Raw genomic sequence first — 23,597 nt, 5'->3', positions numbered from 1 at the left:
GACATTGCAACTTACCAAAATCCACAAGTTTAACACCTCCTTCAGTGGTTAGAAGGATGTTATTTCCCTTGATATCACGGTGGATAGTTTTGTTTTCATGCAAATGCTGAAGCCCCTGAAAAGAGAGTTTATGGTTTTTAAATAAAATAAAAAAATTCCTTCAGTAGCACCTTAAAGACCAACTAAGTTTTTATTTTGGTATGAGCTTTCGTGTGCATGCACACTTCTTCAGATACAGTGAAATGGAAGTTTCCAGGCACTTATGTAGAGAAGGGGTGGGGAGGGGTGGGGATGGGGAGGGGGGATCACTCAGAAGGGTGGTGGAAATGGGTGATTGACTGACTGATAGCTGTTGATGACCGCAAACGACTGCAAATGGTTTTGCATGAAAAAGCAAGGGTTGAGATGGCTGAAGATGGTTTTTAAATGAATTTATCTGCAATAAAGAAAATGCAAAATTGTCAAAATATTTGTAAACGTAGTAAATATTCCATTTAATGTATTTTAATTCAGGGATATACCTATAGTAGAAATCCACCATAGTTCACATGGTGAACCATTACAGTTTGAATTATCTCTCATGGTAAACATCTGCATAGGAGTGGGGAATCCTTAAGAAATAAAACTCATACATTTCCCAAACCAATGAATCTTACAAACTTACAGCGTTATCCTGAAATTTGCTGCGTCTGTAGTTAGGAAGATGGGGGTGAAGGAAATGCTATCCCAGCAATATGTAACAAAATTCAGTGTTTGTATGTAACCCTAAACCATGGTTTAGTGCTATGTGTAAAAGCCTTGGACTCGTGCACTCCCCTCCCCTTCTTTCATGTAGCCATGAGATAGACTTGGCAGAGCTTACTTGCACTTTCCAACTCTGAGCAGTTTCTAAACAAGTCAACTTCAAACCATGGTTTATGAAACAGGCTTGTTTAACAATGTAGAGTTTCTATTAAACCATGATCTCCATTTCATATATAACAGCAAGCAAGGCTTCATGGAAACTGAAAATAAATGATGTTGAAGTCCTCCTTCAGAGGTTGCTCGGGAGAAGGAAAAGGAAGAGGTTAATCCCATGGACACCAGTGGATTTCAGTACACTGAACTCTAGTGGTAGCTGGTGCCAGCGGCGGAGGAAGCTGCTCGGGCGCCTGGGGTGGGGCGCACTGCGGGGCTTCCGGAGTCTGCCTGCCTCCTCCCACTCAGCTGCCCTACAGCTGGGGGAAGGCAGTGGGCGGACTGTTTGGGCAGTGCAGAGCCTGCACGCACCCAAACCACTGCGTCTCTCTCAGGAGAGATGTGTGGCTCGGGCGCATTGCAGGCCCTGCAATGAGTGCCGCCCAGCATTTTGTCACCCTCCTCAGTGGTGACATCTGGGGCGGTCCGCACCCACTGCACCCCCCTTCCTCCACCCCTGGCTCGTGCCCACTGGGTGCCCAGTAGGGCGGAAGAGAGTGGAAGGAGAGCCAGTGACAGGCAGGGACACTAAATGCTAGTTTTGTCTCTATTCCACCATCTGATAAGTAGACTAGGTAGAACCAGGGCAGTCTCGAGCAGCTCGGGCGCCCTGGCGCGGAGATCGCTCCAGCGCCCTCGCAGCGCCCCGCCTGCCGGCCCGGCGCCCTGGCACCCCGCACCACCGGGACTATACCTAGAGCTGGCCCTGGGTAGAACCTGCTAGGCAGTGCTACCCACTGGGCTGGTAGTAAGGAAGAAGGAAAGCAGGTGAGGACTAGGTAAGGACTGGCTGAGGGCAGACTGAGGTTGGTGGGGCCGTGTCCCATTTCCCTTCCAGTGCTTAACTCTGTACCAAAATAAATTCTCTACCAAAATCAAGAGCCAATATTTGAACTGTTAATGCATTTCCTTACTTACCATCAGGGCTTCGTGTAAAATGAAAGCAATAATAACTTCACTCATTCTTTCTCCTCGTTTCAGAAATCCTTTTACAAGGTCAGTCACAGATCCTCCATTACACAGCTATTTGGTACAAAAGAAAAGAAAAGAAAAGAAAAGAAAAGAAAAGAAAAGAAGAAAGTAATGATTACATTCTTTGTTTTTTGTTTTGTTTTTATTAGGCTTGTTAACCCAGTTGCTATTCATTCATTTATAGCCTAACTTTCTCCCATGGATTAGGGATGAATCAAAAAGCAAACCACGTAGAACTGAAAGCTCTCCCTCAAAATAGGTCGCCTTAAGACCATAGGGAGCTTTCTTATTTATTCCCAGCTAAGATAATTGGTCTGTTTACCTAAGCATTGTCTACTCCAGGGGTTCCCAACAAAATTTTCTTGAGGACCCCTCATCAAGCCGCTATTGTGACAAGGACCCCCATTAATTCCTAATCCTAAAATTAAAAAGTGAGAGCCAAATTAAGAGTCTTTTTATATTTTATATTTTTAACCAACGGTCCGTTTTTAACTACGCGAACTGTAGCTTCCGCGAAAAACAACGCTTTGTTTACAAACACTACTGTTTTGCAAAGAGGCAGCGCGCGCCAGGGAGGAGGGAGGGGAATGGATAAGACAGGGTACCTGCGCAGTAGCGCACAAATGAAGCCGACACGCGCAAAGCATCTTGGGGAGGTGAGCATTAGTAGAATGCGCGTGCTGCCTCTTTGCAAAACAGTAGTGTTTGTAAAGCGCCACCTAACGGCATACAGCAGAACTACTGCCTCTATCTAATTCTAGTTTTGCGCTAGACTCTGCTCATGCAGGAAGCGGCCAAAACAAAAAATCTGTTATCATACGAAATATATTTAATATTTTTTTTATTCTAATAGCATCTTGCGGACCCCTCTGGCATAGCTCGCGGACCCCTGGGGGTCCGCGGACCACCTGTTGGGAACCACTGGTCTACTCTACACAATAGGCAGACTTCTGCTCTTGTGAGCACACTTCAGCCTCGTAGGAGCTACTTGGTGTTTTACTACAACCTCAAAATCTACCAGCTGGAACAAGGCGCAAGACACATCACCATAACATTACAACCACAATTATATCCTCCAATGAGCTCAAGGAGGCCTACCTACATGGTTCTCCATTCTCTCCATTTTATCATCACAACAACTCTGCAACATAGATTGAGCTGGCTCAAGGACACCAAGTGAATGGCACACATGAGTGGGGGGTGTTGAACCCTGGTTTCCCAGGTCCTAGTCCAACACTAACCACTACACTACACTGCCTCTCTTCAGAACATTAAAGAACCTAGCACTTAAGAGCAACTGCTAAGCACAGGGTTTTGCTTTTGGTTCTAGAGCTGAACAGAGGTTGCAGGCTGGATCGACACTGATCTGTAAAAACCCTTTTAAAAAAACCCATGTAATATAACTCTCAATGCAATTTTCCATTGATAACAGATCACTGCTCTACAGTGCCCTCTGGCACCACATTTTTATAACGCATTTTTAATGTTTTAACTGACCAGTGTAGATGAGTCCACAGTCATACACCAGGCATGGCCAAACTTGGACCTCCAGATGTTTTGGGACTACAACTCCAATCACCGCTAGCTAACAGGATCAGTGGTCAAGGATGATGGGAATTGTAGTCCCAAAACATCTGGAGGGCCAAGTTTTGCTATGCCTGTTCTACACAAGCACAAAAAATGTTCCTGCTAACAGCAAGATTTTGTTAGATCAGCAGTCTTAGCCTAGAGGGGGAATAGCTCATTATTGCTATTATTAAATGACCGGGATTCTAAAATTCTTGCTGATCTACTGCAAATTACCCAGAACTCCTTTATCAAATTCCTATAAATTCTTCTCCAGTGCTTTTTGGGTAGAAAATGAGGTGTCAGTACTCATATATTGGGGTGAGTGAGTGTGTGTGTGTGTGCTGCGGATGCCGTACAAAATGGCTGCCACAGATTGTGAAAGGAAAAAAGCTGATACTCCATACCAGAGGACTGTCACAACAAAGGCCAGCCTTCTGTCCACCTCTTTTCCATGATGAATGGGATCAGAGATAGGACCCTTCCCCCAGCTTTAGATAGAGATGCATAGCTGTCAACCCTCCCCCCCTTTTTGTGTGGAAACTCTCTTATTCCAAGAGATGCTAGGAATTGAACTTGGGATCTTTGGTATGCAGAGCATGTCCTCTACCACTGAGCTGCATTCCTTCTCCAAGATGACCTATAAATATCACACCTCAAAAACTGGGAGCTTTCACATAATTTTAACAAAATACCCTTTGCTGTTTTTGAGGGGAACCTGAGGAGATCCCTTATGATTTAAGATATCGTGCTTGTAGTTTAGGCCACTATGTAAGGTTATTCCTACTTATTTATTGCAATGGCCCATCTAGAAGGAAGTAATAGCTACATTTTTCAGCCAGCTCACTCTTTTGTTTTGACCTTTGGTTGCAGTCAGCAGGAAACTTGAGGCCTTGCGCGCAAAGAGATAGGCAATCATTAGAAAAAGTGGCTCCGTTTGCCCTTTCCACAGAAATACTCGACTTATTTACCTAGATTCTCATGTTGCAGTCTGTTTTAAGGAAAGCTGAATGCTTCATTAATTGTCCATGTTTATCTTGTCATACAATCAATGGTGAATCCAATAAACAAACTGAAACTCAATGGAAGTTTTGCAGTCCTGTGGGAATCTGTGGCGTATCGACTGCCCATTTGTCAGATAATATGCTGAGGTTAGCTCTGTACTCTACAGTGAGACTCTGTTGGACGTAAGCCATCCAAGGACAGGGCTTCTCAGAAGGCCTGGCCCTTTCATGAACCACAATGAACACTCAATTCAGGTGAGGGATCAGAAGTAGTGCTTTACTAGAACAAGCACACACTCAATCTCCCATCCACACAATTGATCCTCACTGATGGGTTTCTTTCTCTTCTGATTGAAGTGTAGCACTTTAAACGCATACCCATAGGCGTACCCAGGGGGGGCAGCTGCCCCCCGAAGCAAAAAATTAACGTATTTTACAGACCATAACCAGCACTTTTCCCCTCCAAAAACTGAAGTGGAAAAGGGCAAACAGGAGACGTGCTTTGCTTTAGCAAGAGCCGCTCAGTCTCCGCTTGCTGGGGGGCGGGAACACAGCTGTAACAAAAACACATCAAATAAATAAAGCAAAGTGGCTACTGGTAGTTAAGCAGTTAAGACAATGGAGCAGATATCCCCTTTCAGGCAAGATTTGATAGCTCACCACTTCACCCTATTGTTCTTCAGTGGGAGTTGTTAATGAGCATTCAGTGATCACATTAAGAGTTCTATTGGCAATTTAATGAGGGTGCAGAGGATTCAATTTGACTGAGGTGGCTCTGCAAGGCTAAAAGGAAGTGAATAAGAAAAAAGAGGGGGCTGTAGCTTTGATAGACACAGTGATGTTTATATAAAGCAGTGGTGTTCCAGTCTGCCCCTCCTCCTGCATCTGTATACTGTAAATCAGGGGTGGCCAACTCCCAAGAGACTCTGATCTACTCACAGAGTTAAAAACTGGGAGTGATCTACCCCCTTTTGGGGGGGTTCAGGTCAAAGCTGTTGAGTTTTTTTAAGGAAGGGAAGCCCTGTTTTGGGGGATTTGGTCAAATTGTTGAGCTTCTTTTAGGAGGGAGGGAGGCCCATTTTTGTTTAGGGCTTCAGGTTCAGCTTTTTTTAGGGAGGAGGAAAATTTTGGGTGAGCTTTTTTTAGGGGTGCCAGTGATCTAGCAGTGATCTACCACAGACATCCAGTAATCTACTACTGGTAGATCACAATCTACCTGTTGGACGTGCCTGCTGTAAATCAAGCAGAGAGAAAGCTGCTTACAAGGCTCCTGTACATAAATTTATGCATCCTGTACATAAATCTTCCTCTTGCTGCAGAGTTCCAGCATCACAGCATCACCCAGAGGCACTCACAAATGTGTGTTATCCCTCTCTCTATTTCTTCCTTCCTTCCCTCCCTCTTCCATCCTTAATAAAATACGGGGGGGGGGCAGGTAAGCCCCACATAGAAAGCCCATCAACATGGGGGGGATGACTCTTTCAAATACGGTATTTACCAGTAATTGGGGGGGGGAGGCACCTAGGCCTCTAGGAGTTGGCTGCTATGCCTAGGACAATTCAAGAAAGCAGAATGATGCATATGCTATGGTAATATATCAATAGAATCATAGAATTGTAGTCGGAAGGGACCTAGTGGGGCTTGAACCCACGACATGGTTGAAATATTATGCTGATATGCAGCAACGCCTCGGAGCCGTCGTGACTGCGGCCATGCCTTGCCTCGCCCTCGCCCGCCCTGCCACCCCCTCTCGCCTGCCCGACCCTCCCGTCCTCTCCAGCCAAGCAGGGTAGCCGCCGACGCTGCCAGCCCCAAAAGCACAAGGTGGCCGCTGCCGCCGCGATGTCACTGGGCCCGCTGGCCCTGTAGCCCCGCCCACTTTCCCACTTTGTGCCCCTCCCTTCCCATCCCATGCCTTGGCCCCGCCCCTGAACGACCATGACTTGCCCCCCCCCCCAGTTTTGATCCTGGGCACGCCCCTGCACATACCCTTAACACGACACAGTCCAAATCTTCTGGGTCTGCATGGGAATGCAGATGAATCACATGACCCATGCGAGATCTCAAACCCTGGAAAAATGTTGCTGTTTTTCAGGCATGGTACCCCAAAATGTGTGTTTCGGGGCACCATGTGAGATTGTGGACCTGAAGAAACTGTGTTTTGGTGTGCCACCCGAGATCACGAACACAAAAAATCTGCAAATGTGACACGAAGGCTGGCAGCATCAGCCCTGCCATGTGAGAATCCCTTGCAGACAATCGCAGTGCATGGAGACAAGACAGTCAAGTCGTGTATCCGTAGCTGTGATCTGAGGAGAAATGACCACAGGGAGGAGCGCAGAGAGAAGAAATGCCATGGTGCATCTACAGGAGCATAACTGGACACCTCCATCTGCCCCAGCTGCAACAAAACATGTCTCTCCCACATTGATCTCTACAGCCACAGCAGGCGCTGCAAGCATCCAACAGCTTGACCACCTCCAAAGGCGCAGTCCTCCATTGTCCCCCGAGACAGATGGATGCCAGCCATCTTGGGTTTGCATAGGAAGCTAGGAAGCAGCCTTACACCAAGGCAGAATGTTGGTCCATCTAGCTCAGTACTGCCTTCACTGACTGACAGTGGCTCTCCAGGATTTCAGGCAAGGGTCTCTCCCAGCCCTGCCTGGAGATTGAAGCTGGCACCTTCTGCATGCCAAGCAGGTGCTCCACCGCTGAGCTGTGCCCCCAGCTTTTTAACACTGAGCATAAATTAAAGGTTTCCACCTAACTCCCTTTCTTAGTATCTGGTACTTTTTAAATTATTATTTGATCTTCCTATAAGCTGGCACTTTTGGAGGTGCATAAAATGAAGGCGTTGAAAAGCAGTTGTCAGGCGAAGTTAAAATCACTGTGATCCTCAGAGGAAGAGGCCGAAGCACTCTTCAGGCCACACAGGAACAAATGTATGCAAAGATGGTTTTTTGCACAGCATAAAGCACATTTATTTGTAGTGAAATTCAAGAGGGGGATATTTCAATACATAACGGACAAGGGATATTTGGAAGTGTAGTCATCCATGTCCTTTTTTGAACTGGGCAAGCAGCACTCCACGTTCCCCGGGTTAATATAAGCCTTGTTCTATTTTCTCCACAGCCCAGGGAAAACCTCATGGGCAAAGTGTCCCCTCCGATTTAATTTTTCTGTTCCTATGTCTATTTTTACTAATTGTGTCAAGGCGCCATTCACCATGACTGTCTTTGTAGGCACAGATCAAAGGTTAGGCCTTTACAAACACACACAACACAACACAACGTCAGCTGTCTAAATTGGTGCAGCTGAACATACAGCAATTTAGCAACAATATCTGTGAAAATATGATTGGGGAGCAGAAGGAAATGAAAACAACAGAATTCACCCCTGTTTGCCTAACATATTCCGCTACGCTTATGAATCACCTTTGAATGGCATTTGGGGATGGCAGTGGGGAAGAGCACAATGGAACTCTGGCTCTGAGCCAGCAGACTTTTATATAACTATGAACACGTGTCGCAATGCTAATCTGACACTCACTGAACCGGATGTTAATGCAACCACTTATAATGGTTTTAAAACCACACATTCCCAGTAACAGCAGAGAAGGGTGTCGTCACGCACCTAGCAGCTCCCAGTACCAAGGTCAGTGCCACTGCCACTTAGTGGAAGGGAGAGGCTGGCACTGGGCGGAAGCATTGGCAGGAGCGCAAGGGAACCCATATTCAGGCCTGGAAACGATGCCTTATGAGGAACGGCTTAGGGAGCTGGGTATGTTTAGCCTGGAGAAGAGAAGGTTAAGGGGTGATATGATAGCCATGTTCAAATATATAAAAGGGTGTCATATAGAGGAGGGAGAAAGGTTGTTTTCTGCTGCTCCAGAGAAGCGGACACGGAGCAATGGATTCAAACTACAAGAAAGAAGATTCCACCTAAACATTAGGAAGAACTTCCTGACAGTAAGAGCTGTTTGACGGTGGAATTTGCTGCCAAGGAGTCTCCTTCTTTGGAGGTCTTTAAGCAGAGGCTTGACAGGAATATGTCAAGAATGCTTTGATGGTGTTTCCTGCTTGGCAGGGGGGTTGGACTGAATGGCCCTTGTGGTCTCTTCCAGCACTATGATTCTATGATTCATATTCTCTTGATATGTGGAGGAACAGGGGAGATGTCTGGATCCACTGACCCAAGCCCCTGTGTTCAACTGAAGGTCTGTGGGCTCATCCACACTTCTTCTTGACCCATGTCTAGAAATCACGTGTCCAAGAGATTTTTTGTCCCACCATTTCCCCCAGGAAAACCCGATGGATGTTTGCTCCTATTCAGTGGTAAAGACTGGGTTTTCCTGGGGGGACGGGGGGACAGCAGAGCAAAAGGAAGTCTGGAAGTGTGACTGGGGATGCTAGTTCCTGTTTTTGCCTGGGTCTAGGCTCCTTTTCACCTTTTGCACCTCTTGGGTACCTAGTTCTGCTTCTCTTCCATCCTCTGCCACATGTGAACATCGGTGTGCCTTAGCGCTGGGGCTAATGATCCTTGAATCTACAGGCACAGCAGCTTCCTGATGCCCGTATTGAGTCATTGGTTACCTGGGGTGAGAAGAGGGCATGTGCTCTGCTAATAGAAATGTGCAGCCTGTGTTACAGATGAATGATGAGTTAGAACTGCAAGAGGAGCTGGGCGATTTTGATGACGGGGTTGCAATTTAAAACGGCACTTGGAAGCATTGAAAGCAAGTGCTCCATTATAAATTTGGTCTTTCAAAAAAATAAAAAATGAAGTCATTTGTTCACTTGCTTCTCAATTAGCCCATCACTGAGCTGTGCTAGACGGGCAAGGAAGATAGGACCCATAAAGCAATAATTTTTCTTGATATTGGAGGGACGTGGGAAGAGGAGCAAGTACTGAGGATCAGACATAAGAACACCGGAAACTGCCTTATACCAAATCAGACTGTTCACCCATGTAGCTTATATTGTCCATGCTGAGAGCCACTCTATAGGATTTCAGGTAGAACCCCCTCCCAGCCCTTTCTACAGATGTTGCAGATTGAACCTGTGACCTTCTGTGTGCAAAGCAGATGGCAGTAAACTGACAGCCACTTACTGAGTCACAATTTCTCACACTAGAAGTGGTGGGGATGTTCTCCCAAGCTTGGCTTATAAACAAACTTCAGGAGCTGCCCATCTCAAAACCAAGGTGAGTTCTATAGTTTCCAGAGTTCTCCAGCTCGTAACCTGTAGGACGGCTGTAGCCCTCCAGATGTTGCTCAAAGGTGGTTTCCCCCCTCCACACACACTCCCCAAAATTGGCTCAGGGGGTCAGGAGGACCCATAGATCAGCACTTGGGGGTCATTCCATCTGGCAAGTTGAAATACTTGCCCAGACATAACATTTAGCATAGCTTGATGTTGATTTCTACCTAAAGTTCCACTTTTTGGTGTTGCTGGGTGCCTGTTTTAGGGGGCTTGCAGCACCCGTGCAATGCCCCCATTCCCCCCCAAAAAAGCTGGATTCTTCCCGCAGGGCTGAATCCCACTTGCTCATGGCTTTGTGATCAACCGGAGGTCCCCAGACATAAATCAAATCTTGACACTAATAGAGCAGATACCTGAGAACTCGTACCTAAACTTTCATCTGGCTTTTTGCTTTTCTACATGATGATGAAAACAAAGTGTTAGGAAAGCAGGCCTTTATTCTGTACCCCATGGTAGGCAACAATTTATGCCCTCAGTCTGCTCAAGCAAGGGATTGTAATATATAATTTCCCCCAGAAAATTACGAGTATTTACCAGACCTCAGTATTCTAAAGCCTACTTGTAGTTACAAATCTTTGATCTTGCAGAGAAAGGGGGACATAATTTTAAAAGAGCGGAATTACTGTAATTGGGAAGTAAAAAAAAAAGAGGCATTACGCGGCTGATTATTAGAAATGGCTAAATCAAGGCTAGTTTAGAGCCGTAATGGATCAAAGAAGGCAGAGCTGGATTGAAAGGAGCAATTATACAGGGCAGCATGGAAAAATACTCAGGTCTGAAGAGTAGGAAAAGGCTCTCTTATATTGGCTTGCACATTTATTTCCCATACACGGCTTCTTTTGAAAGACAATATATTATGTAGTATAATTAGAGCACACAGCCAAAAGCAAAGCAGCTCTATTTTCAGCGCTATTGCAGTGAGCAGGCATAAGGGTTCCTTAGTAAACCGTTTTGTCATTATTGATAAAGCAGGTTCAAGTAACCTGCTTTTGGTACACATTCTTATTGGGCTATTGTTTCCACACAGGTAGCACAACTGATTAGCCCAAGGAAAGAGATGTACAAGGAAATGTAAATGTAGTAGATAAAGGTGGACAAAAGGAAATGCAATGCAAAATGCAAGCAAGCATTTATAGGAAATTCAAAAGGGAGCTGGGGCAAAACTCTGGATTTTAAGTCAAAGTCAGATATTTACTTACTTACTACTTACTTATTTACAGTAAAGTCATTTGTTTCCATTAGCTGGACTTGATAATAAGAAGCAGTTGGGAAACACTGAGGCTGCTTTCTGTATGACAAATACCAGCTTCTGCTCTCTGGCAAGCCTCATGAACTGGGAAACTTATAATTGTTGAAGCAGGCTGCTGCTACCTTTGGTAGATCTGGACTGTTTTGCACACCATCCCAAATAGGGTTGAGAATGAACAGAAGCAACATGTAATGGCTCTCGCATACATATATGTGTATGCATATACATATAGTCCTGGGGAAGGGCAATAGCTCAGGGGCAAAGCACCTGCTTTTAAGGCAGACGGTCTCGGGATCAATCTCCTGGCAGGGCTAGGAGAGAACAGAGAATGAAATCCCGGAGAGCTCCAGTCCGAAAATACTAAGCTAGATGGGCCAATGGGAGCTTCCTATACTTCCATGCCTGCCTTGCCACAGACTGCGAGCAACACCATTTATTTATCTTGGAGATGCATAAACTGCTTCACAGCCAGAAGCTATCGAAGCAGCATATAATGAGGTAGAATACATACTATAAAAGCAGCAAACCCACTTCTGCAATTAATATTCAATAAGTCGACTGGGACACGCTTCAGAGAAACCCTTCTTAACCAATTTATTTTACAGACAACTGTGGGAGCTTATGAATTGGGGGTTTCTATTCGGAGAAGGACCACTTATCACTGTTCTGTTTTATAGGTAGTTGAAGGTTTTAGTTTCCAAGCTCAAGGGGAAAAGGGAAAAGACTATAGCTGCATTCTCCAACCAGGTGTGCTCCAGATATTTTGAACCACAACTCCTATCATCAACAATCAGGTTGGGCAAGTCTGGAGTAGAAACCTTGCTGGATGGGTTGGAAGTGAGTCACAGAACCTGGTAGAAAAACATCCTTATATAACCAGGGGTTATTCACTGCTGCAAATAAAGCACACCAGTTAGACAGTGATGTTGGCCACATAATAAGAATCATTATATATTATTTACATTCATATCCCATCTTTTTCTACAAGGAACTCAAGGTGGTTTGCATGATTCTCCACTTAATCTATATCATTCCCCCCCCCTCCCTATATTCTAAAAAATCGCAAGGAAGGAACACTCTGTGGCCTCTATAAACTAGCTTGTGAGATCTGAAGCCCAGTTTCAGCTATGCAAATATTTAGATGTCTCTGCATACCAAATAGTGTTCAAACCTCCCTGTAGCCCATTGTTAATTCCTCACAGAAGATTTGATCCATTTATTTTGATAAAAACCAAACTCACAACTGATAAAGTACAGGCCTACTGAGGAATTTACAGTTGAATTTAAATATTTATACATCTCTGCTGCGGAATTAAATGGGAATAAAATGCAAACGCTTGATGTTAACTCTTAAAAGGGGGGGGATCAAAGCCGAATAATATAACTTAGTATCACTTCAGGCAGGGCTTTAAATTAGCAAACACTGCTGCCAACTGGATCACAATAATCCTCCATGATAATTATTCTTTGGGATTAGTAGTGTGTGTGGTTAGCATTATTAATTAACTTCAAGGGCTGCTGCAAGGAAGAATTCATAACGCAACAGTTATCAGGGCAGGCCTGCAGCTGAACTACAAAGATGAGTCATCGTATTTCATGCTCTCCATTCGCAGGGTTCAGGCTATGAGTGTTGATCCAGCTAAAACAGCACCATCCATGAATGAGAGGAAAGCAGCAAAAAAGCTTATAGGAAGCCAAAGCTTTGTTGTTGTTGTTTAGTCGTGTCCGACTCTTTTTGTAACCCCATGGACCAGAGCACGCCAGGCATTCCTGTCTTCCACTGCCTCCCACAGTTTGGTCAGACTCACTTTGGTAACTTCGAGAACACTGTCCTACCATCTCATCCTCTGTTGTCCCCTTCCTCCTTGTGCCCTCCATCTTTCCCAACATCAGGGTCTTTTCCAGGGAGTCCTCTATTCTCATGAAGTGACCAAAGAAATGGAGCCTCAGCTTCAGGATCTGTCTTTCCAGTGAGCACTCAGGGCTGATTTCCTTCAGAATGGATAGGTTTGATCTTCTTGCAGTCCATGGATCCCTCAAGAGTCTCCTCCAGCTTTGTAGATATCTTTTTTTAAAAAAAAATTCTCAGGGGGGGAAATCGTAAGGGGGAGGGGGAGCTCTCCTTAAAACATCCTAGTGGGAACTGAGCATGCTCAGTGGCCCTGGAATGCTGACTCATGCAGGTTTGTGTGTGACAGAAAATGGGGGAGGAGGGAGAATGGAATACCTGGGTAAAGGGCATGGCCGGCATCTAAAAGTGAAGCGCAACATTTTGCTGCTGGCCTGACTTTCTCCCCAACAATCATGTAGTAAGTAAAATTGTGGGCGTTAATATGCCCACCCTTCAGAGATTTACCTAAATGTCTAGCAATTGTTTTCCAAAGTCAACATGGGCATAGCCAGGATTTATTGGGGGGGGAGTTATTATTGGGGGGGGCAGAACCTAGTTATCTGTGACACAGTTGGTCAGTTAGTTAAGTAATTTTATTTATTTACTTGATTTTTTTGGGGGGGGAGCTGCTCCTCCCCCACCCCTGCCTCCGCCCGTCAATGGAGCTACTGTATAACTCTCATTCATTGAAAATGGGGTTTTCTGCAGGAAGACGTCTATGGATGCCGCTGCAGATTAACAGCTGACTTGCGGGGCCAAATCAAGACACTACTACTGTCACATTAAATAGCAGCTTAGGTGCTCAAAACAAAGCAGAAACAGTCTTTCCTTGGCTGTACTGCAATAGCGAGGCATGAAGATGACAAGCAGAGCTGCCGGCAAACTCTGGCATTTCTAGGTTCTCCCCCCAAGATCTGAGGTGCCCAGTCACTTAATCTTTGTCTCACATGAGATCAGCTGATGCCTGGAACAGGCTAGAATATTTTCCTCAAGTCTGTTGGGCCTCCCCAGAGTGCTTCTCAAAAAGACACTGGGCTTGCCCTAAGCTTACAGGGCTGCAGGGCTGCATTGATCTGGTGCGTTCTTCTCACTATGGACTGGGCTTCTCTGCTGGTAGGAAGCAAGATTTAGCAAGGGCCTCTCCTTAAGGAGAAGCCATGGCTGAATCTCCCGTCCCACCAGGTGGCAAAGGTGGGTGGTAGAATGCCTCCTCCCTCATTGACTTGGCGAGAGAGGGGAGGCATCCTAGAGTGCTTTGCCACTTAGGGGTACAGGGGAGACCAGGGGCAAAGCAGAGTTTTTCCAGCAACAGAAGTGGTAGGGATGGGCAGGATGCTGCCTCTTGTATTTCCACTGCCTGAGGTGGCTGTTTCACCCCACCTCGTCTGTGAGCTGGCTCTGGCTATAAGCAGCACATATCTGCACATAGGTAAAGGTAAAGGGACCCCTGACCATTAGGTCCAGTTGTGACCGACTCTGGGGTTGCAGCGCTCATCTCGCGTTGGCCGAGGGAGCCGGCATACAGCTTCCAGGTCATGTGGCCAGCACGACAAAGCCGCTTCTGGCGATCCAGAGCAGCACACGGAAACTCCGTTTACCTTCCCTATTTATCTACTTGCACTTTGAGGTGCTTTCAAAAACCACCTAAAAGCCATCATAAACACAAATGATCACACAGGGAGTGGTACCAGAGACTCCTAAGGCATGCTTTAGGCTATTGGGGCATGATGGGTCCTGAAATAATAATAATAATAATAATAATAATAATAATAATAATAATAATAATAATTTATTATTTATACCATGCCCATCTGGCTGGGTTTCCCCAGCCACTCTGGGCAGCTTCCAACAGAATATCAAAATACAATAATCTATTAAACATTAAAAGCTTCCCTAAACATGGCTGCCTTCATATGTCTCCTAAAAGTGTGGTAGTTGTTTTTCTCTTTGACATCTGGTGGGAGGGCATTCCACAGGGTGGGTGCCACTACCGAGAAGGCCCTCTGCCTGGTTCCCTGTAACTTGGCTTCTCGCAGTGAGGGAACCGCCAGAAGGCCCTCAGCAAGGGGCGTCTTAGCAATAGAGGCTAAGTTCTGGAGGGCGCCACGGAAGAGACGGAGGCTGGACACGACGCCTCCCCACATCAGCTTGCCTCCCTGCTACACCGCGCCCGGAGCCTCAGTTCCGCTGGAGGAGCCGCCCTCCAGCCGCTGCCCGCCCGGAGGGCTGCCTCTCGCCTTTCCCATCGGCCCCTCAGTGAAGGGGCCCTCAGGGCATGGCAGCAGGAGCTGTTGAAGCACCAAGGCACACCGCGACGCACGCGCTTCGCCAGACCCTCGCAGCGTGCGAGGGCAGGAGGTGGCCAGCCGCCGAGGGCAAGCCCCAGAGCTGCTTCCTCGCTGCTAGGAGCCTGCGCCTGTCCTGAGCACAGCAGTAGTGCTGAGAAAGGGAAGCATGGTGCGGGCTCCTCCTGGGCAGCCCCCGTGGCCGCTCCTCCTCGTGCTGCTCCTCCATGCACTCCCCAATGGTTTCGAGGTCTGCAAGCAGAAGCAGAAGCCATTGCTCCCCAGAAGCCCAGCTGATGCGCCCACGATGGGGAAGCCGCACGCTTAAGATCAGCCCCACGGCGGCCTTGGCTCTTTTCCGAAGGCCTCGTCCCCCAGCTTCTTCGTCCCCACCAGCCCTTCCACTTTTAAAAAAGAGGACTCTCTCTCTCTCTGCTGCCTGCCCAAAGAGAAATGTGGGGGTGGGGGGGCAAGCAGGGGTCCTTGCGCCAAGGCGCCAGATAAGCTTAAGACAGCCCTGCCCTCAGCACTGGACCTCAGTGTCCAAGCAGAATGATGGGGGTGGAGACAAGTCAATTTGATGTAGTATCTCAGGTGTAAACAACATGGCATCTTCCAGATGTTTTGGACTACAACTCCCATCCTCCCTGACTATTGGCTACACTGTCTAGGACTGATAGGAGTGGTAGTCCAATGACAATTTAAAGGCACTACACTGTCTACCTCTGTTGTATCTAGTAAGTGCATTAGAATGATATCCTGTGACACTCAAAACTCTTTAGTAATGACATTGAGCTTTCTCACTCAAGATCCTGTTGGGGTGGTCACTTAAAAAACAGGAGGAGAAGAAAAAACCAACCAATAAGCAAAGCACCTACCTCCAGAACCAGCCACAGCTGGTCTCCATCCTTCACATCTTTCTTGTAGTACAGTCCATAGAACTTGACTACATTTGGATGGTCAGAAAGAGCTTTCAGAATGTTGTACTCTGCTTCAATCTCCTCATCAATGTCCTACCGGTAGTAACATGGATGGAAAGTAAAAGAAACAGTGAATTAATGGAACACCTTGTGAACATGTTTTATGGACAATGTATAATAATATACTTATTAGGTATAAAAGAATAAAAAAAATCCTTCCAGTAGCACCTTAGAGACCAACTAGGTTTGTCATTGGTATGAGCTTTCGTGTGCATGCACACGAAGTGTATCTGAAGAAGTGTGCATGCACACAAAAAGTTCATACCAATGACAAACTTAGTTGGTCTCTAAGGTGCTACTGGAAGGAATTTATTTGGGACCCAGGTGGCGCTGTGGTTAAACCACTGAGCCTAGGGTTTGCTGATCAGAAGGTCGGTGGTTCGAATCCCTGTGACGGGGTGAGCTCCCGTTGCTTGGTCCCAGCTCCTGCCAACCTAGCAGTTCGAAAGCACGTCAAAATGCAAGTAGATAAATAGGAACCGCTACAGCGGGAAGGTAAACGGCGTTTCCATGTGCTGCTCTGGTTTGCCAGAAGCGGCTTTGTCATGCTGGCCACATGACCTGGAAGCTATACGCCGGCTCCCTCGGCCAATAATGCGAGATGAGCGCCGCAACCCCAGAGTCGGTCACGACTGGACCTAATGGTCAGGGGTCCCTTTACCTTTACCTTTAAGGTGCTACTGGAAGGAATTTTTTTGTTTGTTTTGACTACGTCAGACCAACACGGCTATCTACCTGTTATTAGGTATACTTATTGATGTACAGACAAAAGGTTTTGCACTGCATAGAATCTGAAAACAAACTGGTCTTTTGATAAAATATTGAAAGATTAAAAGAGAAATTGGGAAACAGGTGTCTGAAGTCTGAGAAAAAGCATAACCTGAACTGAACACTTCCATGGGCTTTTCCCCAGTGCAATCCTATACACGTCTACTCTATGTAAGCCCCACTGAGTTCAATGAGACTTATTTCTAGGTAAGTGTGTATATAGCTGGGATGGGAAGCCTGTGGCCCTCTGAATACTGTACCCAACTCCCATCAGCCCCAGGCCAGCATGGCCAATTGCTAGGGATGTTGGGAGTTGTAGTCATAAGAGGACACCAGGTTTCTGATCCAGGAAGTACATTTGCTGCAAAGTCCTTTTTGAAGCCAGGATGGAGGTTTTTTTATAGAAACTGCAGCCTATAAAACAAGTTGGATACTGATAGCATTATTCCTGTTTTTCCACATTGCAGGCTACAAAAAGGGGTCTCCTTGAGTTCCGACTCACATATTCTTAGTTTTGTCAAGAACGTCCTCTCTTTATATTTCACATATCTTAAAACCACTGTAAAAATCAAGAAGCATTTAGAAAAAAAAAACCTACCAATGAGTTAAGTCAGTAAAAAGAAAAAGGTAAATTGATAGTAGTTGCTTGGTGTTTTTTTTTAGTTAGTTATTTCATTTCTTCAGTTCAATCCAGTGCAGTGCTCTTAAAGAAAGATGGAAAATTTCAAGCGCCTTGGTTATTGCAATGGCTCCCTCTTCAGACACTCAGGAGTCCTTCAGTTTAAGGAAGCGATATAATCTCTGCGGTCAAACTTCCACAAATGAGGGCATTACATTCACAGTCCATGAAGCAGAAACTATGGACCTGTTTGCACCTGACACTCCACCTTTCTCAAACAGCAGCCAGCATTTCAAGGGCTTTGTGGCAATTTATGAAACAACAGAGGAAGAATAAGCTAGCCAATAAAGGCAATGAATATATTGTTATAGATTGGGGGTGGTGGTAACACACCTAAACACTAGAAATGAATAAATGGTAGGATTTTTATTATTTGCTGTATTGAAGGGAAGGCTGGAGGCCAGTGGAAAAATACAGGCTAAGCTTTTTTTTCCAGAGAGACATTAACATGACAAAAGGTGTTGGTGGCCCATTTAAGAGGAATCTTGGACCTGGGCAGATAGAAGGTTGACAGGGTAACTGTGTGGGGGGTGACAGGAAAAGAATCTTTAGCAAGGTGTGCTGGGAAGATGACGGGGGAGAACTAACAGTGGGCTCTATCTTGGGCAGGCTGGCTGAAGGCTAGCTGGGGGAGATTACTTTGATGCCAGTGCTGCACTGCTCTGGGGGACAATACCCTCTTGAAATGACCATGCTGTAAGAGCTGGACTCCCTCCATGCAGATTGAAGGTGTAAATATGTGAATAAAACATAGTTCTTAGAGCTACGACAGTCTCTGCCATGCCTCAATTCTAAAAGTAAACTTACGTGAACTGGATCCAAGATTTTGACTGCAGCTTTGCTCCCATTTTTCTTGTTGAACACCTTAAAAACCTTCCCATATGTTCCTTTGCCAATCGTCTCAACTATTTCCCAGGTGTCTGAAGGATCAGGAAAGCTGTCAAATATGATCGTTTTGCCAGTTAAGGGCAGCATCTCAAACAGCAACTCCTGGGGAAAAAAAAATCTCAATTGAAACAATCACTGAGAACTGTTATCCCGATTACAGAGGAAGCGGAACAGAAATGTGTTTATCCATTTCACTATGTTTTAAAATTAATTTTTTACCAAGAAGTATTTGTAAAAAAAAAAAAAGTTTCAAAAGGCGTAAGAGACAATTTTAAAATCTCAGCTATTTGGGGCAAAATTTACATGATAGTGCCAAGACAGCACTAGGACCACATACGGTAGTACAGAGTGTTGTCTTCTGGATATTGTTGGACTACAACTCTCACAATCATATACTGGCTGGGAATGATGGGAGCTTGGAGGGTACAATGATGGCCACTTCTGGTATAGTGGCTTAGAGGTCAGGCAGGTAGTCAGTTCAAATCTCGCCTCATCTCTGATTTCAATAGAGGCCTCTGACAAGCCAAAAGTTGGCAGATTCCCTGTTTCTGAAATGCCCTTCCTTGGTGAGGAGTGTCAGCCTCCCTTGCTATTAACTTTTCAGAGGAATTTAAAAACATCTGTTTGCCCAGACATGTGATGGCTGAAGGACCTGTTCCTGACAACCCTGAAATGATTAGTTTAGAGAGAAGATTATATATTCCAGGAGTTTCTAAAGCCTTCGTCATGTGCCTCCTCCATGAGAGGTACAGAGGGTGGCAACACAAGAATGGGCCTTTTCTGCAATCATAGAGTTGGAAGGTGCCCAAGGGTCATCTAGTCCACCCCCCGCGCAATGCAGGAATCTCAGCTAAAGCATCCATGGCAGATGGCCATCCAACTTCTGCTTTAAAACCTCCATGGAAGGAGAGTCCACCACCTCTCGTGGGAGTCTGTTCCACTGCTAAACAGCTCTTACTGTCAGAAAGTTTTTCCGGAATTTTTGTCGGAATCTCCTTTCTTGTGACTTGAAGCTATTGGTTTGAGTCCTACCCTCCAGAGCAGGAGAAAACAAGCATGCTCTTTCATGTGACAGCCCTTAAGTTATTTGAAAATGGTTAGCATATCTCCTCTGTCTCCTCTTTTCCAGGCTAAACATACCCAGCTCTTTCAAGCGCTCCTCATACGGCTTACTTTCCAGACCCTTGATCATCTTGGTTGCCCTCCTCTGCACACGTTCCAGCTTGTCAACATCCTTCTTGAATTGTGGTGCCCAGAACTGGACACAGTATTCAAAACTGTGGTCTGACTAAGGCAGAATAGAGTGGTACTGTTACTTCCCTTGATCTGGACACAATACTTCTGTTGAATGCAGCCAAAAATAGCACTAGCTTTTTATTTTATTTTTTTGCTGCTGCATCTCACTGTTGAGTCATGTTAAGTTTGTGGTCCACCGAGACCCCTAGATCCTTTTCAAATGTACTTAGCCAGTAAGCCAGGTGTCGCCCATCCTATATTTGTGCATCTGGTTCTTCCTGTCTAAGTGCAGAACCTTACATTTGTCCCTATTGAAATTCATTTTGTTAGCTTGCGCCCAGTTCTCCAATCTGTTTTGAATTCTGATTCTGTCTTCTGCAGCATTAGCTACCTCTCCCAGTTTGGTGTCATCTGAAAATTTGATGAGCATCCTCTCAGTTCCTTCATCCAAATCATTTATAAAGACATTGAACAACGGGCCCAGGGCAGAACCTTGTGGCACCCCACTTGCCACTTTTCCCCAGGATGACAAGGAACCATTAATCTCTTTGGGTTCGGTCAGTCAATTGCACCTAACAGTTACCTTGTTCAACCCACATTTTACCAGCTTCCTCGTAAGAATATCATAGGGGCCTTTGTCAAAAGCCTTACTGAAATCAAGATACACTGTGTCCACAGCATTTCCCTGATCCACCAAGTTTGTAATTCCACAAAAAAAGAAAAGAAAAAAAGAAATCAGATTGGTCTGGGGTGATTTATTTTTGAGAAACCCACGTTGGGTCTTAGTAATCACAGCATCCTTTTCTAAATGCTCACAGATTGACTGTTGAATTATCTGTTCTAGGACCTTTCCTGGTATCAATGTCAAGCTCACCACTCTATAATTACCTGGGTCTTCCTTTTCCCTCAGGTAAAAATGTTCTTCTTTAATCAGGCCTTTGGCTATTTAACATCATATATCCTTTTAGATGTGTTTTCTTTTTTTTGGGGGGGTTATAGTTTTGTTTTGTCCTTGTTTTTATTATTTATTTTGCATTCTTATCTTGTATCTTTAGGCTGTGAACCACCCTGAGATCTTCAGATGGAGGGCAGGATACAAATTTAATAAATAAAAATAAAATAATAAAATTTCGAGAAGTTTTTTTTTATTACTGTTTTTAGGTTTTAATTGTATTGTTTTAGTAGTGACAGGTTTGCTACCTTGAGTTCCTTTGGAGGAAGGTTGAAATACCAGCAGCAGCCATGTTGTACACGACTGACAATTGAGGCATGCTTTGTTTTTTTGGCCCTGGAAGGGGGCGGGGACAGGGGTGGGACAGCCTTACAAACAACCGCTGGCATGCGCAATAACCCAGAACGCAACCCCCACACAAATGGGGAACGGCCTGCATACATTCAATAAACAAATTGGGTAGGGGGAGGGAGCGGCCCCACCGTTTTTTGGCTCAGGGCCGAGTGGCATGTGGCTCTCAACCGTTTCCCCCTGGGAATGAGGGCAATGGTAAGAAAAAAAGATTCCCCTCTCCCTACTCTAAGAACTAAGGATTTGTAAATAGTATTGGCCAGTGTTTCGCTATCTTGGGTCTCCAGCTGTTTTTTGGACTGCAACTCCCATCATCCCTACCTAGCAAGCCCAGTGGTCATGGATGATGGGAATTGTAGTCCCAAAACAGCTGGGGACCAAAGGTTGGGAAGCACTGATATAGGTGATGCAGCTGCTACCATTCTGTATGGTGCCCATGCTTTGTGCACGGCTAAGCAGGGGTTAGGTATCAGTAGTCCATGAACAAACTCACGTTTACTTTCCTCTTAGCAGCATTCAATTTAAGAAACACAGCAAAACAAAACGAAAACCCAAAGTGATTTTTCAACAAGTGGATGCCCAATGAACATTTCTGAAGAGCAAGCCAGATCCCCAAGTCTAAGCACCTTTTAATTTTCCTATTACAAGCCAATGAACATTTACAAGTGTCATAAAAATCAATACCTTTGCTCAAGTCTATTTGTCAGAGCTGACAACAACAAAGCATCTGCGGCCAAAGAACTGGGTCACCCGTAACCCAAGAATTGCTTGCTTTATCTGAGTACTGATATCCAAGTTAGAAATTAAGGAAGAGTATCAGATAACCTGGTCAAGGAAACGAAAGGCTCCCGGCATTAAAACACTGTTACACATTCAACTGCACATAACATGCTTAGTTCCCCCAAAGCCAGTTAAGAACAAGGCATCTATAGACCCTTTAGAACAGGCTAGGATTAACACGAGAGCTGTGCTTTATTACGACAACACCAATATGGGCAGTGAGTTTAGCCAGCTAGAAAAAGGTAAACAATATAAAGTTAGGATAATGGCAGTTGTCAATATATATTTGTAATGTTGCCTACTGCCTACTACATGTTCTCATGGTCAAACCACTCATGGACCGCTAGACTAGACAAAGTTGTGATGCACAGAGGTGTGAAAAGTGCAGACGCTGAAGGCACCACACCTGCGAGACACTCAGCACACTGACTTGGAAGCAGATTTCATTGAAATTGATGGGGCTCAAGGCCACATCATATGCAACAGGTTTCCTTCTTTGCAGCAGCTGACCATATCTTATTACACTGTAAGAGTTCCGGGTCTGTGTTTGCACATGGGGCAAGAGAGAAATTGCACCTGCAATTGGCTCCTGCTTCTTGTCACATGTAGTTCACATGTACATGTGACAAGCCGACACATGCATTAACTACTCATGCTTTTAAAATTAGTATTTTGCTATTAGTATGATGTCACTAGGATTCATGGCACTTCACACTTGATACCAAACCGAGGCTACTGCCAAGTTTCCGACCATGGGCATTAGCAGCCAGTGAATAAACTCACTTACTTTCATCTTACAACACACTTAAAACGTTTTATTTGCAGCTGTATAGCTGCAGACTCTTTCGTTACTAGGGAGGCAGCCCCATAGAACAAAGGGGACCGAGTAAAACACCCGCAAGACCCAGTTAAACAAACCCCACTGAAGTCCATTTATCTTACTTTACTCCCACGACAATCGGTTTAGGAATGCTGCCTACGCGCGCAGCCCGATCCTATGCAGCTTGCTCCCCAGCAAGCACGCGCCATGAGTTTTTGTTCAGTCTGATAACCGGAGATTGGCGGTGCTGGGGGGCAGGAGTACTAGCTTGGCCCCGCGACCGTGGGTGCCCGGGGCCGTGGTTGCCATGCAGCGTACATGGCCCTGGCGCCGAAATTTGTGGGTGCCCGGCCCCTTCGTGGGGAATTCTGTGGGTGCTAGGGCACCCAGGGCGCCGGCACCTATGGTGGGGAGATAACACCGCAGCAGATCCCTTGCTGTCTCAACGAGCAGCAGCTCACTCAGCTCATCGTTCTGGTAAACGAGCGCTCCTTGCGCGGAATCCTACACGCTCCCTGCAAGGGCGATCTTCCTCCCCATCGCGCGCGCTCAGCTGCTGCTCCGCCCCAACCTTCCCCATCTTCTCGACACCGTTCTGGGGAGCGAGGGGGCTTACCTTGCCTGGTGGTGCAGGGCGGAGACAGGAGCCCCACGCGACTCTTCCTGCCCCGCTGGAAAGCGGCTCGGGTGCGGGTTCGAGTCCTGCGCGGCCACCAGCTCGCTCTGCCCGCGGGTAGCTCGGCCCATCCAGCGGCACCCACAGAGAATCAGGGCGGGAAAGCAGAGATCCCGGCGCCACCGGCGCTCAGCTCTCCTCGCTCAAGATGGCCAGATCAGGTTGCTCCGGCGGAGTAGACAGCTGACCAGGGGTTCCGCCCGTCGGATCCTGACCCTTCGCCTGACCTGCAGCGGATGCTTTACCCCGGGGGTCAACAGAAGGCCACGCGAGCAGGCTCAG

General features: G+C 46.0%; 1 protein-coding gene across 1 annotated transcript in view; it reads right to left on the bottom strand.

The window, feature by feature from the left end:
• MYO3A (myosin IIIA) overlaps window positions 1–23,332 on the bottom strand; it is a 116,468-nt gene extending 93,136 nt beyond the window's left edge. The window contains exons 1-5 of the mRNA XM_035129373.2: window positions 23,256–23,332; window positions 18,420–18,602; window positions 16,064–16,198; window positions 1,876–1,980; window positions 16–115 (exon numbers count right to left, since the gene is read on the bottom strand). Coding sequence (XP_034985264.2) covers window positions 16–115; window positions 1,876–1,980; window positions 16,064–16,198; window positions 18,420–18,587 — 508 coding nt within the window. The 5' untranslated portion in view covers window positions 18,588–18,602; window positions 23,256–23,332. The remainder of the gene's footprint in view (window positions 1–15; window positions 116–1,875; window positions 1,981–16,063; window positions 16,199–18,419; window positions 18,603–23,255) is intronic.
• Between the last annotated feature and the right edge of the window lie 265 nt (window positions 23,333–23,597).

This window comes from Zootoca vivipara, chromosome 12 (genome assembly GCF_963506605.1).
Source record: "Zootoca vivipara chromosome 12, rZooViv1.1, whole genome shotgun sequence".
Classification (NCBI taxonomy): Eukaryota; Metazoa; Chordata; class Lepidosauria; order Squamata; family Lacertidae; genus Zootoca; species Zootoca vivipara.
The sequence above is the reverse complement of the archived record's forward strand: the minus strand, read 5'-3'. Positions and strand labels throughout refer to the sequence as shown.